The sequence below is a fragment of the Chamaea fasciata genome, unplaced genomic scaffold (genome assembly GCF_029207755.1).
Source record: "Chamaea fasciata isolate MVZ Bird 193981 ecotype frontalis unplaced genomic scaffold, bChaFas1.0.hap1 SCAF_2, whole genome shotgun sequence".
Classification (NCBI taxonomy): domain Eukaryota; kingdom Metazoa; phylum Chordata; class Aves; order Passeriformes; family Sylviidae; genus Chamaea; species Chamaea fasciata.
The window spans coordinates 108,530,515-108,547,861 of NW_027094087.1; the positions used below are offsets into that span (position 1 = coordinate 108,530,515).

Here is a 17,347-nt window from a genome sequence, read left to right on the forward strand (position 1 = left end):
AAGCTTGAATCAGACCTACTGTACACTGTGGTAAAACACAGTTCACGTGTACACCGAAACATTTCAGAAATTAATCAGGACCAGCTGTGCTGGTCCTCAGCTACTATTAGGTTCAGCACTTCATTACTCTCTGGATTGAATGTCTTGTGATGTTATAAAAGAAGTTCAAGAAATGGTTCAATTTATTGAATAAATGGCCCGTCTGTAATAAAGGACACTGTTTGTCCTTCTCACTGCTATTTTTCATAAGCAGCTGATGCTCTGAGGTCATAAAGAGTTCCTACAGGGCTTGCAGAACAAGGGGTGTATGGGTGTAGATGAAATGTGGAGACACTTCTCTGTTAGGGGACAGGAGTCCAAACTGGGAGAGGCAGCTCACTGTTGTTATTTCTGAGTTTTCCAATTTCTGATACAGTGGATAAAGTTGTAATGTATGGAACTCCTCGGGACTGGCCTTAAACCACAGTGTTGGTCATTTGAGGAAGGTGACAAAAGGGAGTGAGTGAGCAGAGACTCTGGATTGTGGGGACAGATGGGTTAATAATGAAAGAAAAAAAAAAAAAGATGTCATCTTTCTTATTTCTTCACATATCAAGTCACTTGTTTAGATTAATTTAGACACCACAAACTAGGAGATAATTTCAAATGCTTTTTTGAGGGATCAAGTAGGTGAAGGGAGAATCTTGGCAAACATTATTGTACCGAGGGGGAACATCTCAAAAAAGTCTATCCAAGAGAAGGGCAGATATTGTACATGAACCCTGTGGCCCCAGTCTGAGCTCTGAACTGAGGCCTAAGAAAACAAGTCAGCAAAGAAGATTTGGTTTGGGGAGCAGGACAGGGAATTCTATGTCCAAGGGCAAATGAGCCAAGAAAATTCATACAAAACCCTTGATAACTTTGTTGCATGGTTTAAAGTTACATGCTGTTCAGTGCCTTGCCTGGTGTCCTTTGATGGGTAAAGGCAAGCAGAATGCCTCAAGGGACACTTTATTAAATATCTCGAGTATTAAGAAATCAGCATCATTTACTCATTTTTGACATCTGTATTGTGTTATAACATTGGTGTATTGTTACTGGTTTGATTTCAGGTCAAAGCTATATTGTTTTTTAACAGACTTTCTTTAAAAAGACCCATTAAAATGACTGCAACATCACATTTAGATTTAAAAAGTGTTGAAATGCATTTGTTTCTAAAAGGAACTTCTTTTTCCCCACAACTCCACATCATTCACTCAGAATTGCTGTTTTAAAAAGGTGCCACGGTTGGAAATTAGAGCAGAAATATTGTCTAGCCAGAGTTCATTTTAAATGAGAAATTTTTATGTATGCATTCATGGCAGGGAAGGTCAGTACAAGGAATGATGATGTTTGTTTTCCAGGGCTGTTATGACTTGGTGACCAGTTTTATGGAGACAAATATGGGAATCATAGCTGGAGTGGCTTTTGGGATTGCGTTCTCACAGGTAAGTGCATATACACTCCCCTTCCTCCCTTTTATTTTCCCCTCTTTTTCTTTACCTGGACTTCAAGGATGGAAGGATTATGGAAAGGGACTGAACTCAGCATGCTCATTAGTCCTGAGGTCATCTGTTCATTGATTTTCTTTTTTTCAACTTAAATGAAGTTTCTCCTTGGGAATATCAGTTACGGTTGAGCTAATGACTAGCTCAAGGAAAACAACTTGTCCCTCCACTGGGTCAAACAGAGGTTAACCCAATAAAACATTGGCTTAAATGGAGCATAAACAGCTAAGAAGACAAATAGCTTATCCATTGTTTGGGTAGGCTTCTATCTTCTAAGTACTCTTATTTGTTCTTAAAGGACTCAAGAATTCAAAAGAGTGCACCCTCGGGCCTCCCTATCCTGGATCTGGAGCCTGGAGGGGACAATTTGTGACCAGTTTTATTTATTTTTCCCTTTAACAGTGAACACTGAGAACTGATAAGTCTACCAAAATCAGATTGTTAAACCTCGTCTGCACCAAAAGGAGTGCAGAGAGCGACAAGAGGAGAGCTCGGAAGGGGTTTTCTACTCCATGATATTCAAACTGCATTTATGTAGACAGGAACTGGGGGAAGTAAAGGTCTGATCAGGTTGTTCTGATCAAGAAGGGGCAGGAAAACACCTGCATCTTTCAACAAGATGTTCCTTTATACATCAACAGTCACTTCATGTGTGACAGCAAGGACTCTACAGGAAATGTGCAAAAATGAGAGAGAGGAAAATATGCACAATTCAAAACTGTCCCCAAGCCCTGTGGAAAATGGGCCCCACAACTCCTCCATCAGCATACACACAGCCTGAGGGAACCCTAAAATTGTCTGGGCTCAGGCTGGCTGACTGCCCTGCCCTGGACACATCTGGAAGCCTGATGCCCTGTAGCCAAGGTGTTGGATGTGAGGAGGGCATGGATTGTGTGGGTGGAAATGTTGGTTCATCACAACAGCATCTGCTCAAAGCATGTGCCTGCATGTCAGGTTTTTGGGATCCAGAAAAGGTGAATAATCTGGAGCTGTTTGTGCATGGATGAGTGGAAGGGGTTTTTTTAATGGGCTATTCTAGTTCTTGATGAATGGTGACAGCACAGATACTCCTCTCCAGCCTTGATTATGGCTTGATTACTGCTGTAGAACTCCAAGCTCGGGTTTCAGTTTGAGTTCTAGATAGCCAGAAGGCTATAAAGCTTCTTTTTAAATGCCTCGTGTAAAGCTATCCAAAAGAAAAATGAGACGAGTAGAATTGTAAAATATGCTGCTGGGGAAAAAAAATCAGGACCAATACTGCCTGAAAGCCTTTAATGGGTGTCTCATGGCAGGCTGCAGCCAGCACGGGCTGCAAGGCACTTTGTCCCTGTGACTGAGGGGGAAAACGAGGTGTGTTTTGATGTGGTGTTGGCATCTCACACTGCTGGTGGCACCATGAGCCCCGCTGCCAGGTGGGGATGTCACTCTCCAGCCCCACTGGGCTCTGGCACTGCGAGGGCATACCCAGCTGCTTGAGGTGTTAGCAAACAAAGTGAAAAGAGAGGCTGCAGAGGAGAAAAACGCGACTCTTCCAGGTCATGAAGAATAGAAGGTGGCCAGTTGTAATTTATTGCCTAATCTGTTTTGCTGGGCCCAATCAGGGCCAGTGTTTACAGATTGATTTCAGATTAACAGGGCTGGCAGTAATGCCAGGCAGGGCTCCAGCTGTAGGCGAGGTTTCCGTGTTCCTATTGAGAATAGGTTTCATCTAAATAAAAGACAAATTAAATCATGTTGCTCTTCTACAGTAAAGCATGCTCAAGGGCCTTTCCTTCACGTGATTTGTTAGGTGTTGACTAGCATGGAGGATGTGCTGATGCCCAGAAACAGGGAAAGCTGATGTAATGGCATTTCCAATCTTACAGGCCTGGCACAGACCTCCCCATCAGTCAAGGGTTTTTATAAAAACACTGTGTTGCTGACCCTGTCTGCTCTGCTCCTTGGGTTTGAAATAATAACAATAAAATAAAATTTGATTGTTTTTGGACTTGGATGCCAGTGCCGACTTCCAGCTGGAATAATTTCTGTTTAGCAGGTGCTCTTCAGAGCAGAAAAATGATTGGTGTGTTGTGCCCAACAGAGAATAAATTTATGCAAACTGCATAGATGATGCAGAGCTGTGCCTAGATAAAACTACAGTGCAGGCATTGGCTTAAGGAATGCAAGGAACACTCTCTGGAGAGGTTTATAGATTGTAAGTAGGGGAGACTCAGTGCAATGTTCAGGCCACATTATTCCCTTTGTGCTGAAAGACTGAAAATCAGGTGTTTTCCACATGCTCCAAACCAGTTGTTGGGCATATACAGGTGCCATCATACTGAGAGAAATTCCCATGCAGCCATGGGCCCTCTCTACTGTGCAACATCCACCTGCCCTCTTTACTGTCAGCATTACTGTGAGTATGTCTGCCTGCATGTGGACCCAGTTCTGGTGCAGACATCATCCCCCTGGTCTGCTACAACTCCTCCCTGAGCACAGGGACTTGCTCAGGGCTTAGGAGTGGGATCCATGTCAGCAACCAATATGTGACTTGAAATATGTCCAGAGGAGACAACAAGTCTGGTGAGGGGGTTGGAGCACAAACCCTGTGAGGAACGACTGAGGGAGCTGGGGTTGTTTAACCTGGAGAAAAGGAGACTCAGAGGTGCCCTTGTCACTCTCTACAACTCCCTGAAAGGTGGCCGTAGTCAGGTGGGGCTTGGTCTCTTTCTTCAGGCAGCAACTGACAGAACAAGGGGACACAGTCTTCAGCTACGCCAAGGGAAATATAGGTTGGATATTAGGAAAAGGCTTTTCATGGAAAGAGTGATAAAGTATTGGAATTGTCTGTCCAGGGAGGTGGTGGAGTCACCATCCCTGGATGTGTTTAAAAAAGACTGGATGTGGCACTTGGTGCCATGGTTTAGTTGAAGTGTTAGGGCTGGGTTGGACTCGATGATCTTGAAGGTCTCTTCCAACCTAGAAATTCTGTGAATTCTGGTCTAAGACTGGGTTGTTTCTAAAGCCGACTCTTTAGATCTGTTTCTAAACACTAAATTACAGTGGATTCAGTGTGGAGGTAGGACCTGTGACAGAGGCACACCAGGCACAGGAGTCTGACTCAAATAAGTGACATGTGACATAGAAAATTCTCTCTTTTAAAATAGAGCCAGAGGACCTGCATGTTTGGAGATTTGAATTTTGAGAATATGACAAGGTATTGAGCTAAAAAATTATTCCTGATGGATTAAACCCCCCCAGTTTTGGCTTACCTGATGTGCTGATGAATTCCTAATACAACACATTTCTATTTATAGAAATTCTCCCAAAGAATGAAAAATGGTCACAGTACCAAGACCCAAAATAAAATGGAAATTCAAATTGCAGTTCAGTTTCTTTCTCTTCAGTATAATAAGGTGTAATAAATATGTCATGCAGAACAGCTTCCAGTCAGTGGTAACTACTACAGAATAACTGTATTAAAAAGCCGGTTATTATGTGTACAGGAGGCATAAGATTGCTACAAAATGTCCTGTGGATGGTTTTCAGTGGTCAGAACTAAGATGTACCAGATATTGCTCCTAGAAACCATGAGAAATTCACTGTATTCTGCTTGCTGGAATGACCTGTGATGGCAGTACAGAGGACACACCTGAGGGGTGTGGATTTCCCAGTTGTCTAAACCAAAGAATTTGTCAGCATTTTCAAGTTTCCTGTGGCAAGACCAGGGTATGGAAAACTCTCTGCTTTCTGTATAATAGCTCAGAAGACTGAGATAATCTTAGGGAAAAGGGGAAGAAAGGAAAAAAGTAGGAGAGAAGACAAATGCAGAACCAAGTCTGACATCTTAGCACTCAAAAATCAGGACAAATCAAATAAATGAATAAGTGGATAAAAGTTGACAAGGGGCATTTGAGAGGCAATGAGAGTGTGGGGAAATGAATGCAGGTCCCAGCAGCAGTTTCTTTGTGGGAATCCTTTAACTCCAATTCTTCTGGTTTTTCAAAGGAGCTGCGGGAACCTGGTGCACAATAGGATAAGGAGCTTCCTCCTGCCTGAAGAGCAGAGGAGGCAAGTGGTGGAACAAATGCAGAGAACAAGGCAGGGTGGAGAGGGCTGATTTGTGCTGCACAGGCTGGGAGCCTCTAGCCTGACTTAAATGCAGAGGATTGTAGTTGTGCCTGTAATGAGGGAGCACCGCAAAGAAAACCCAGCAACTCAGTACAATATTGCCTCTTTTTGGCTACAGGAGGAACAGTGCTCTTGTGGTTAAATGTAGAAGTCAACACATGGAAAAACACATGTTTTTATATAGATTCAAAGTATTTCTAGAATTTTTATTATAGCTCTGCTATGTCCTGGTAATACTTAGAAATGCTGAATAAAATGTGTGTGCAAGGGCTTGATGTGCATGCCATTATTTTTGAAATACAGAGTTAAACATTATGTCACTATAACCACTTAAATGCCGAAACCAGCCTAAGGTCAGAGCCAAGAATCAGTAAGTGGGCCAAAGATCTAGAGGATACATTCAGGAGTAACCTGCCATTTGTCTTAGGGGTGAGCTGGTTAAAACAAAACACTATTACTGCAGATGCTACTAAGTTTAGGCACGCTGATTATTAGAGTTACAGTCTGCACAGAACAGAAGAATCCCTAATTAGAGGTATCCAGGGAAGTCTGGTCCAGTTGAAGGGGGAAAGAAAAGCCTGTGGTTTCCTATTTGTAGAGGCTACAGCATCTTTCCCCTTGTAAACCTGATACAAGTAGCAGATTGTGGTTAAGAACAGTGGCTGTAATCTGGGTGATTGTGATGGGGAAAAATAAAGAACTTCAATGAAAATACATTCCTGGCCATTGTAGAGAGGAGTTGATTTGGGTCTGGGCTGGAATTTGCTCAGGGAAAATAATTTGAATTAAATATACTGTGGAGTTCATATTGCTCAAAAATAAAATAAGGCAGAGAAGTAACTTACGAGTCCAGCCCAGGAAGGTGAAGAAAAACTTGAAAGTCACCACACACTCAGAAAAGTGGCAGTGAAGGAGGTGGAACAGGGCCACCCAGAGGCACTCACTCTGTTCAGCCTGTCAGACCATGGAGAAATACATAGTACTGTCCAAAACAGAAATCTCATTCTCCAAAATTGAACTGAGCTAAAGAAACAGTGCATGAGTCAGCTGCAGGAATGTTATGTAACCTGTAGAATGTCGTTGGTTTTCAGCAATGCCTTCAACAATTGATTAGATCATCCTCCCAGTGATGAGTAGAAAAGGCAACAAAACGGCTAAAATGTCTTTTTGGTATCAAGTGAGACTTTCAGAGCTGAGGAGGGTTTTCACCATGTACATATTGTTTTGGCAACTAAAATCTCAGCCCCTGGTACCCTGGTAGCTTTGGTTTTTGTTGGAGGTTGGTCAGCAGGTGGTACCACTGCCCCACTTCTAGTTACAAGCAAGGCAATGTCATCCTTGGTGCCAAAATCAGGGAGTGCATGTGGGGAACAGGAGGGTTCAACCTGCTTTTAAATGTGCCTCTGTGCCCTTTAGAAATTCCCAGAACAGCTCTGGTGGACACTGAAACAGGAAATGGAGCAAATTTCTGTCAAAAGAAGCATGGTCTGACAAGGACTGTGACATCTTTGAGACAGGGAACAGTTCATCCAGATCTGAGTTACCCTGGCTTGGCCTTGCTCTGGGCTAGTGCCAGCCCCAGTCAAGCAATTGCCTGGTACAGAAGATGTGTGTTTTGATGATGATTGTGTTAACAGGGAGCACTGCCTGGTCTAGGGGAAGGAACACACACAATCCTGAGGAGTGTGATAGGAGGAGCCAGTTTGGAAGAGCAGCCGGCCCGTCATACCTAGGCATGCTCTGGGTATGCTGAGGAGTTAATTAATTGACCAACCCCAATGAGAAAAGCCAGGTTGAATTATTTACAGCATATTAACACTGTTGGCACATGCAAGAAGCATTAAAAACTGCAGTCAACAAAACATTGAAAAGACTGAGTGCTTATTGATGAGTGGAAGCCTGGGATCTGTTTTCAATAATCTGAGTGACAGCCAAGGGAACAGTGAATGACTTTAAAAAAAGTTATTTCCAGATTTACAGCGCTCATTTCTACAGTGCTGCATCCCTTGTAAAGGAAGCATAACCACTCTGGGACATCAGGGAGCTTTTCCCTGGCGCAGTGATAAAGTAGTTAAAGACACCAGCTCTCAGGGCTGATGGGTGGTGGTGAGGAATCCAGGTGGAGCAAGTGAAACACGGCCTGTAACATGCTGACACCCCCAGCAATTTATTCATCCACATCAGGCTTGGCCAGACATTGACAACAGGATTGAAGAATACCAAAAAGGCATGCTGCCTGTCAAGTAAATGATAAAAATCAAGAGGAAGGTCTGGCAAAGAAAGATGACAGATTTTGATGCTGTTTTTCTAATTAGAGCGGTCCTTAAAACAGGGCATAAATACGTTGTGCATAATAACACCAGAACATGAAATACATGTTTACCAATGCTCTGCACTGATGTAATTTAACTTAAATTCTGTTCTGTCTCTGTCTTGTCTGGAACAGTTGATCGGGATGCTGCTGGCATGCTGTCTGTCCCGGTTTATTACTGCTAACCAGTACGAGATGGTGTAACAAGGTGAGCTTTTCCCGTTTTCCAGGTGGTAAAACTAGAAAAGCCTCGCTGTGTTGTCATGGCTGTGCTGCTTCTGCTGAAGAAAGCCAGCAAGTTTTAATTTCTGAGTGTGTTCATTGAGAATTAGCCTTTCCCTTGGGCTTCTTTGCTTTGGGGTTTTCATCCCAATTTTGTGTGTGGTGGGTGGGGGAAAAAAAGGGGAGGGAGGGTGGAATGCGGTGTTGAATTTTGTAGTGACAAATTTTTCCGTTTTCTCGGAAAGAGAGAGCAAAAACCTGCCTTGAATGCTGTTAGCAACCAAAGCAACCCACTCGTTGGTTTGTTGTTTGGGTGGGGGTTTTTTATGGTTGTTTTTTTTTTTTTCATCCTCCCCGCTCTCCAGTCTTTCGAGAAGTGTGAAGTCCAGAGCCTGTGTGAAGACCAGGAGCTGCAAGAAGCGGAGAAAGACTGCCATGAATGTTCTAGCACACACTGTCTCTCGCACGCACGCACGCACACCCCCACGAGCAAGCCCGTGTGCGCGCACACTCGCACCCCACCTCCCGAACTGTCCCATGCGTAGTGTCCCATCCTGTGAAGTTCCACGGTGCCACCGAGAGCGGCCGGGTCCCCCCGGCCCCCGGAGCCGGCCCTCCCCACCCCGCGGCTCGGCGTTAGGACGGCACCGTCTGTATGTTCTTGGTCACACAGTAGTTTGCATCGTAAGTTAACAAAGGTAACTCATTAACAGCATTGATCGGGCTGTGCATGTAGTGACTGGAGGGCGCAATTAGCCTTTCACCATGGTTAATAAGTGTTGCACACGTTCATATAAACCGGTATATGAAATATATATTCTTTTGGGTTTTATCTTAATTTCTTGTTTTGTTTATTGCTTTACTAAGGTTTCCATCCTTTCCCTCCCCCCACCCCCCTTTCCCCTGCGCCTGTCCCCCTTTCCCCAAAAACAAAGGAATCAGTAACATAACATAAAGATACTTGAAAATGATGTTAAAATGTTGTGCTTGAAGGGAAACTGTTATTCCTGATGTTCTTCTACATCTTTGATTCTTACTCAGTGTTGTATGCCTAGTGCGTATCCCGGTAGGCTTTGTCTAGTGCATTTTGCCTCGGAACCTGATCCTGTGTAATACTGTTATTAAGCTGTGTTGTTGCTTACTGTGAAGGCAGAACTTTTTGCTCCCTTTATTTTTATTACGTAGCTATGAACTAATTGAACTGTGCTGTACTGCGGCCTTCATACTTTTTTCCTGTTTTTGGTTTTTTTTTTCCTTTCTTTTTGCATTGAGGTTGCAGCCACCAAATACATTGTTTAATCAAATTGAAATAAAAACACACACAGAGACACAAAAAAAATCACAAAAAAAAAAACAACAGGCATATGAAATATTTTTGGGGGAAAGCAAAAGTTTAAAACCTTTTTAAAAAAATAGGACTTTTTTAATAATGCCTCTGTCTAGCATGCCAACGAGAATGCATTGATATTGTGAGTATTTGTGATATACGTATTAATAAATGGAACCATTACAGATTTCTAGCTGCTTCCTTTTCATTCTTTAGTTACAAGGAAACTCTTTTTTTGGGGGGGGGACAGTGAACTTGAAACACCCAGGCACAGCTTGGCATGACATGCCTCTGAGTTTTTTAACAACTAATTTGCTTGTAAAAGAAAAATGTTACTACCCTGGGAGAAAAAAAAAAAGGGGGGGGAGAAAGAGCTGGAATTGTTTCAAAACTCCTACGGCTGGTTTCACCACGTGACAAATACATACCCTCTGCTTTGCAATTTTTCTTTTTGTAATTGTTAAACTGCAGTGTTTAATTATCCCATCCTTGGTGCTGTGAGTGATTTTGGCATTGAGCATTTCTCTCTTGATTTTGGTGAGAGGGAAGAGAGCTTTGGGGTGGAGGGGGTGGCTTGTGGAAAGGCAGGCAGTCATCTCTTTCTCACTTGAATAAGTGAAACGTCACAGATCTGACAGAAAACCCATGGAAGTTTAAACTTGGGCCAAGCCCTTAGCTTGGCAGTGTGGACAGAGGGAAACTTGAGAAGTCCTGGAGCCTTCTGTTTGTGGGATCTGTGCAGCTGTCTGTCTGTCTGTCCATCCATCAGTGCCACTGTGACCCCCTGCCCTGGGGACTGCCTCGCCTGGTGCCTCCAGCATCAGATCCTGGTGAACCCTTGAGTGGTGCTGGCGTGGTCAGTGCACTCCCACCCACGGCTCCAAAAGGGGTCACGGGCAGAAACGTGCCAGCATATCTTAAAAACCCCAGCAGCATCCTCTGTAGCTTTATTCAGACAGCACTTCCAGAGCAGGAAAAAGAGCTTTGCAAATAGGAGAGGAATCTGGTCCCCAAATTTAAGTCTGCCCTCAGTAAAACATCTGCCATGAGGGAGCGAGGCATCTTTAAAGGTGGAGATGCCAATACAGGCCCTGCATCTGTGCTGAGCAGCCAAGCAGGACGGTGCTGGGGACAAAGCCACTCGGCAGGTCACAGCACTCACATTTGCAGTCTCTGCTGAGGGTTTAAGAGCAGTCACAGCCGCTCGCTCGGTTGCTGGGGCTACGCGGTGCTGGAGCGATGCCCTTCTCCTGTAGGCACAGGATGTTCACAGAGCGATGTTTTCCCATACCAGAGAGAACTGGCCCACCAGCTGCCCCAGTTTCCCTCCCCTTTTCACTCCCGGGCAGGTCTCCCCTTACCCCACGGAGGGGAGGGAGGTGGGTGAGGCTGCCACCGCCTCCTTCAGGAGCCACCAGTGACCTTCCGGAGTACAAAAGCACCAGTCTCTCCTTGGGTTTCTTCCCTTTTTTTTTTTCCCCTGAAAGAAAGAGTTGTTTGTGCCAAGAGCTGTTCCTTTTGAAGATGCTGATGTTGGGTGACAGGTCAGCAGGCCCCCAAACGTGCCTGTCCCCATTCAGGAAAGCTGAGCTGCGCTCAGCTTTAAGACGTAAGCGCTGAATTAAGTCCATTCAGCAAAGCCCTTCAGTGCGTGCTCGATTGTTTCCCTCAGCACAGCACCGCTCCTGCTTTTATGGGGTAGGTGTGTTAATTGGGCTCTTGGCAGCTTCCCTGAAGAGGATCCGGCTGGTGGAGAAACTGCCAGGGGCTTCCCTGACGAAATCCCTCTGGCTGGGGCTGGGACCGGGACCACACAGGCTGTGCTGGCTGGCACCGCAGCATCCCCTGCCCGGGGTGGAGCATCCCCGCGCTCCCTTCCTCTCCTTCCCCTCCCTCCTGCAGGAGAAGTGGGGTAGCTGATGTAGGAAACACAGCCGGAGCTGCAGAGAACGGGTCCGTGTCAGCAGGGCACAAAGGCACGAGATTTTCCTTCCGGAGGTGAAGCTGCCACAGGTACCAGAGGTTTTTGTCCCAGGGGCTGCAGTTCCTCTGCTCCCTCCGGTATGAACTCAATGAGCAGCAGAGGAATCAGGCTGGCTCTGCTGCCTCATCCCTCCCTGTGATGCCTTGGGAAGGCTGACCTGGAACAGAGACTGGACAGAGCTAAGAGAATAAAGTAGATATTTATTGAAAGGCCTTTAAGGATACACCTTGGCCAGGACAAGAGCCTGGCCAGGGCTGCACCCAAAATTGACCCAAAATGGTCACAAAATGGACGACTGGTCACCAGGTCTTACACTTTTGTAAGTTTTGGTCCATTTGCATACTGGGGTTTAATTATCCAATTACAGCTTCATGTTATGAAGTTCCATCCTTCTTGTTTTCTCTCTTCAGCCCACCATTGTTGATGCTTTTGGGCCTGAAAATTTGTAACCATTATCCTTGGTCTCCGTCTGGAAAAGGATTTTTCTCTACCTACGCTGTGAAGAGAGCTTACTAACACTTAATATGAGGCTCAGAACTACACACCTAGGCAGCACAGAATCTGAAAAACATGAAAGCAAAAACTTAGGGCATCACCTGAGCAAATTGTTTTCTGTGCAATTAGTGAACCAGCTGGGCCAGGGAAGAGTAGGCAGGTGTGGGAGGGAAAGCAGATGAAGGGGCAACTAGATAAGCCCCAGGAGGGGTGGGAGGTTGAGGAGAGTGGGGCATTATATGATCATTTAGGATGAAAAACACCTCTAAGGGCAGTCCAACTGTTACCCCAGCACTGCCAAATCCACCACAAAATCATGACAACAAATGAAGCAGGACTCTGGGAGGAGGAAGCAGGGACACCACCTTGCTTCGGTCCCAGTGAGCTGCCAGCTTGATTTGGCTGTAAGGTGGCCCAGTAGCCTTAGCTGAAGTGTGTGCTGTCCTGAGCTGCCTCCCAGGGCATGTTTCTGCTGAGGAGGACAACCCTGAGCTCTGCTGAGAGGACAGTCTGTTGCTGTGAAGGTGATGTTTCATGGTGTCAGCAAACTGGCAGCTCTTGGAGGCCTTGCTGCTGCTGCCATCCTTGGGCAAGCATCACTGCAGAGGAGACTGGCTGTGCTTACAGGATTTCAGGCTGCTGCTCCTTGGAGGACCCAGTGCAGCGCCTAAGATGATTTTGTCTTCTGTGATTCTTCCTAAGACTTTAATGGCTCGTTACTGTTGAAGATAATTTTAAAGTTAGGAAATTATTTTGCTGCCAGCCAAGCCCCTTGCATAAAAATACCTGGCATCCCACTGGAGGGGAAGGATTGATCAGAATGTCAGACTTCTACCAGGGCTGAGCGAGGCCTGCTTCACTGTGAACCTGTATCACAAAAATAAAAATCCTCATGATTTGACATAGAAATGACACTTCTCCATTTTGTAAGTAAAAATGTTTTGCCCTCCAAACGTGTAAAGTATGGTCAGCGTTCTGCAATCTGTTTCTACCAGCTTGGCCTGATTTTGAAGTAAAAAGCTGTTGCTATTGCCTTTTTCTTGTCATTGCACCTGTTCCTGTTGGAACCAGGAAACATTTTATTCAAAAGTCATTTCAGTTTTGTCCAGTGTGACTGGAGATATTTGGTACGTGCAAGCTCATTAAAAGAAAGCTGGACTGAGGCAGCAAGTCCTCAAGCTCTGGAGTCGGTTCTGCTCCCTGGTAGCTGCAGTATGGTTATTTTTGGTGTCTGGAGCTGCCTGTAGGTGACACCAAGGATGTATTTTTAAATTGTGGTCCTCCTATGTGATCAATAACTGGGGAGTGTGTATTACAGACCCAAAATATCCAGGCCAGGTTGGATGGGGACCTGTGCAGCCTCATCCAAGGGGGGGATGGAACAAGATGATCTTTAAGGTCTTTTCCAGTCCAAACCAGTCTGCAATTCTGTGATTCTATCCCTGGTGCACTATGCCAGAGTGCAAACATTCCCAAAGCAGCTACTAAATCACCTGAACGCTATTTTTTATTCACCATCCTTGGCCAAGACTTGCAGAAGCAGTAGATTCCAGGCAACCCCTGGAGGTATTTCCAGAATGCTTTCAGAAAGTGCCAAACAACCAACTTTTTTGTTAATCTAGCCCTCTCCAAACCTCTCAGGGCACTGAGAAAAGTCATTTCTGAAAGCCCTATCTGTTCTTAAAATGGGGACAGTTCAACCAAGTTAAAAAACATTAATATTTTTTAAACTGTGATTTTCCAGGGAGAAAGACAGCTTTTTGGCCTGCATATGGAAGGTATGGTTTGTGTGCTTTATTTTTTTGAGTAGAGAATCAGAAAGTATGATGTGAGAGAAGACTGATGCCCTGTAGAACTGCTGGGGTGGGACAGGAGAAGAAAAAAGAGGAAAAAAGAATTCTCCAGTCAGAGGAGTTGAAAAAGGGAAGTAGTTCAGTCTGATGGTGTGTCTGACAGTAGCTCCAAGGTAAGTAGGCTCAGCAGCTCAGGTCTGCAGCCACGGGGTCTGAGGTCTGGTCAGGAGGGGACTGTTGCCTACCAGGACACCTCTAACATCCCCTGTGTGATGAGAGCAGCCTTTTGTGGGGGTCTGTAGGTGTCAGACAGCTAGAAACTGCTGCAGTGCACATCCAGTGAAATTCACAGCCAGCATCAACCCATGGCACCCCCTGAGGCTTTGCAGGAACATTTGGACCCTGGTGGTTTCCTACTCTGCTTCCCATAGGCTGACTGTACTTCTGTGGGATTTGCTTTTAGTGTCACGTTTGTAAGTTATTGCTTTCTCAATAGAACTAAAAGGACTTGGTCAGTGCCTGTGTTGATTTTTTGGTACCTTCATCCCTTTAGTTATTTGTAAATAAAAGCAAACAAATGGTTATCTGGAATTTTCTTCATCTTGGAGTGCAGTGTGACCCAAAGATCAGGTGAATGAGTCTTCATTACACTTCCAAGTACAGGAACAGGTACACTGACCCCATGGGTTATTGCTGTGTCATTCCTTTTGCCCTTGCACAGTCCTGGTGCCTGCAGGGGTAGGGATTGCCTTGTTCCTGCAGGCGAGGTGGAATTCAGCTCTGCAGGGAACCTGCCTGAGCCCTGTGCATTCCCTCTGCTCTGCCAGAGCAGAATTCTCTGAAGCCTAAAAGAATCAATGCTGTGCCTTGGGGGAGTACAGAAAACAGGTCCCCACCTGCTTGGTGGAAGCAGGAAGGTGTAAGACCCAGAAAATCCTGGCCAGCAGTACAACAGCTCGAGCACTGAACTGAGCATAGACTGGCATGGTCCACTGGTCTTTGTAATGGTGGGGTTTCCTCCCCATGCTCATCTGGATAACCTAGCTGTTCCCAGCTTCTTTGGACTATGCATTAAGCATTACAATATGAGAGGGAAATCAAAACACAGTCAAAATTATCTCTATGAGACCCATTCAATAAAATAGTTATTGGCAATTAGCACGGATTTTTTATAAAGAAGTAATTAGCCCTCCTGCCCTGAGCATTAATGAATGCTTTTCATTACACCCCAAGGGGTAGTCAACCTGATAATAATCCACTTCAACATGAATGTTGTTATAAAACAACATTGTTTGACAACAGAGGCAGCAGGACAGTCACAAACAGGAGGCGAGCCTGCTCTAGTGGGCACTGGAGCTGGTTGCATAAAAATGAAAGATCATTATAATTTGCTTGGATTGGTGCTGTAAACTTGTCTTCTTACTCATAAAGGAGATGAAGCCATGGATACAAAAAAACTGGGTCTCATTTCCCTGAGTCAAAGCTGAGAAAGCCAATGGAGATGCACCAGTGCTGGCCACAACCTTGTGTTGATGGTGCTTAGAGCCTGGCAGGGTGGAACAGGACTGGTCTGTGTGGATGTCTGAGGCTGGTGATTTTATGGTCTGGAGGTGTTTGGCAGCCAAGTGGCAGAGGGCTGTGTGTCCCTGCAGTCCCCACTGCTTCACTCTTTGGCACTGCAGGGGATGAGCACCTGGTGACAGCACCCCTTCCCCCTTCCTCCTGTTTGATTGTTGGCATTTTCTAGTCAGGTATGTGTTAGTGCAGATGCAAAAACTACATTGACTTCTCAATCCAGTGGCTTTCCTGCTCTGTCAACCCATCACAGCCACCTGGTTCTGTGCAGGGCGGTGAGCACAGCACGGGCAGGGCTCTCTGTCAGAAGAAAGCCCTCACAGACTAAACAGGTGCACCCAAGTTTCCCTTCCCCTGCTCTGGGAACATCCTTGCTGCTCTCCTCTGATCCCCCTGCGGCCCTTGCTCAATCTCAATCTGCTGGGAACCCCAGCTGTCACTGCTGAGCAGGGACTGCTGGCACAGCCAGGCTATGAAAGCATCCCTGTTATATCTACAAAGCTGAGGATTCAGGTGAACAGTGAATCCTCCCCTCCAAGCTGGGCTGTCAAATTAGGAAGAAGTGGTCCAGGATGATGCTGGGGAGCTTGGCCCCAGGGCTTTTCCCTATGGAAAGACAGTCGGTAATGGGAGGTCTAATCAAGGAGGCCAACAGCACATTTGCATGCTGCTGGAAAAATCTTCCTTGCCCACAGGTCCCTCTGCTACCTTACACTTATTTTCTGGGGAAGCCCATTCTACTCCAGAGCAAAAAGATGCCTCCAGCCTCTCCTCCTTTCCAGCTCTCCCTGTGCTCTCATGGGAAGCAGTGACAGTCCAGCCCAGGGTGGGGATGAGGACAGCTCATGGTGCCACAGCCCCTGGGACAGTGTGTAGCACTGGGGTCAGGGGTGGCAGCCAGCTCTGGAGCCAACCCAGGTTGTACCAGGCAGCTTTCCAAAGAGCTCTGTGGTGCTCCATGCTGTGTCAGAGAGAGGAACACCTCGGGGGAGCAGGAATTGTGATGATTGCTCCTCTTGCAGCGTGGAGCTGCCTGTGGGGCAGGATCAGAGCACCGTCTCCCTGGATATGTCAAGGGAATTCAGTCATGCCAAGGAGCTGAGGCTGTTGGTGTGAGGGGAGGAACAGACGAGGGCAGAGGGCTCAATTTTTGTGGGTCCCTTCCAGCTTGGAATATCCCCTGGGAAAAGGAAAAAAAAGAGAAGATTATTAGGCAGTGTGGAGGCTGTCGGGATCAGCGCAATGAGCACAGAGCTGCATTAGACTTGCTTTAGGCAGTCTTGATTTTGGCATTTCATAGATTATGGGTGCCTAATTTCACAGCTGTAAGCTTCTTCGAGCACACATTTGTTTTGATGTAATTACTTCACTTTAAAAACAAAGTGCATGCGGGAAAATATTTTTTTCATGTGGAACCATAACCATGCTCTGAGGTACCCTTAGCAGGGCTGCAATCCCTACATCAGCCCTTCAGTGCCTGTCTCACCTGCTCTTTATGGGATGGGAAATGGGGCTGTTCAGCTCCTGGCCCAAAGGAAAAGCTGCCTGGGCTGCAGAGTCGTGGGGATTAAGGGAATGCTCCCACAGAGCATGGGGCTCCCTGGGGAGGCTGATTTCCATGCTGTGTCATGATTTTTAGCATAAAGAGAAAAAAAGATCCCTCTGTTTAATACTCACTAGAGTTTTATCCTCTGTTATTACTGGAAGGGTTGGCAGACCTCTAGGGAAAATTTTACAAGGGGGAAAAACTGATTTTTTTCCAATGCAGAAGTTTCCAGAACTTCAGCAAGCTGTAATTAGCTTTGAAACATGAACTAGGAATCACTTAACTGCTACATTTAAAGTATCTGGGATCAAGAATTACATTTTTTGGTAATATAATGTTATTTTAAATTAATGTGACTGTATTTGCAGTTTTCACTTTTTAGAGATTTGTCCCTTTTTTATGGTTGTTTTTTCATTTTTTTCAACAAACAAAAGAGATGAAGACTTGACTTGATCTTA

The 17,347-nt window shown here is 45.5% G+C and overlaps 1 protein-coding gene and 1 long non-coding RNA gene across 2 annotated transcripts in view; one reads left to right on the forward strand and one right to left on the reverse strand.

Annotated features, from left to right (window-relative positions):
• The window catches only part of TSPAN7 (tetraspanin 7), an 83,781-nt gene extending 74,094 nt beyond the window's left edge, over positions 1-9,687 (forward strand). The window contains exons 6-8 of the mRNA XM_066177018.1: positions 1,383-1,466; positions 8,083-8,155; positions 8,535-9,687. Coding sequence (XP_066033115.1) covers positions 1,383-1,466; positions 8,083-8,151 — 153 coding nt within the window. The 3' untranslated portion in view covers positions 8,152-8,155; positions 8,535-9,687. The remainder of the gene's footprint in view (positions 1-1,382; positions 1,467-8,082; positions 8,156-8,534) is intronic.
• LOC136285619 (uncharacterized) lies at positions 9,406-11,142 on the reverse strand. Its single transcript, XR_010719498.1, has 2 exons — positions 10,858-11,142; positions 9,406-10,746 (listed from the first exon to the last, which is right to left on the reverse strand). It is a non-coding gene; the product is annotated as an uncharacterized lncRNA (long non-coding RNA).
• Positions 11,143-17,347: the final 6,205 nt, after the last annotated feature.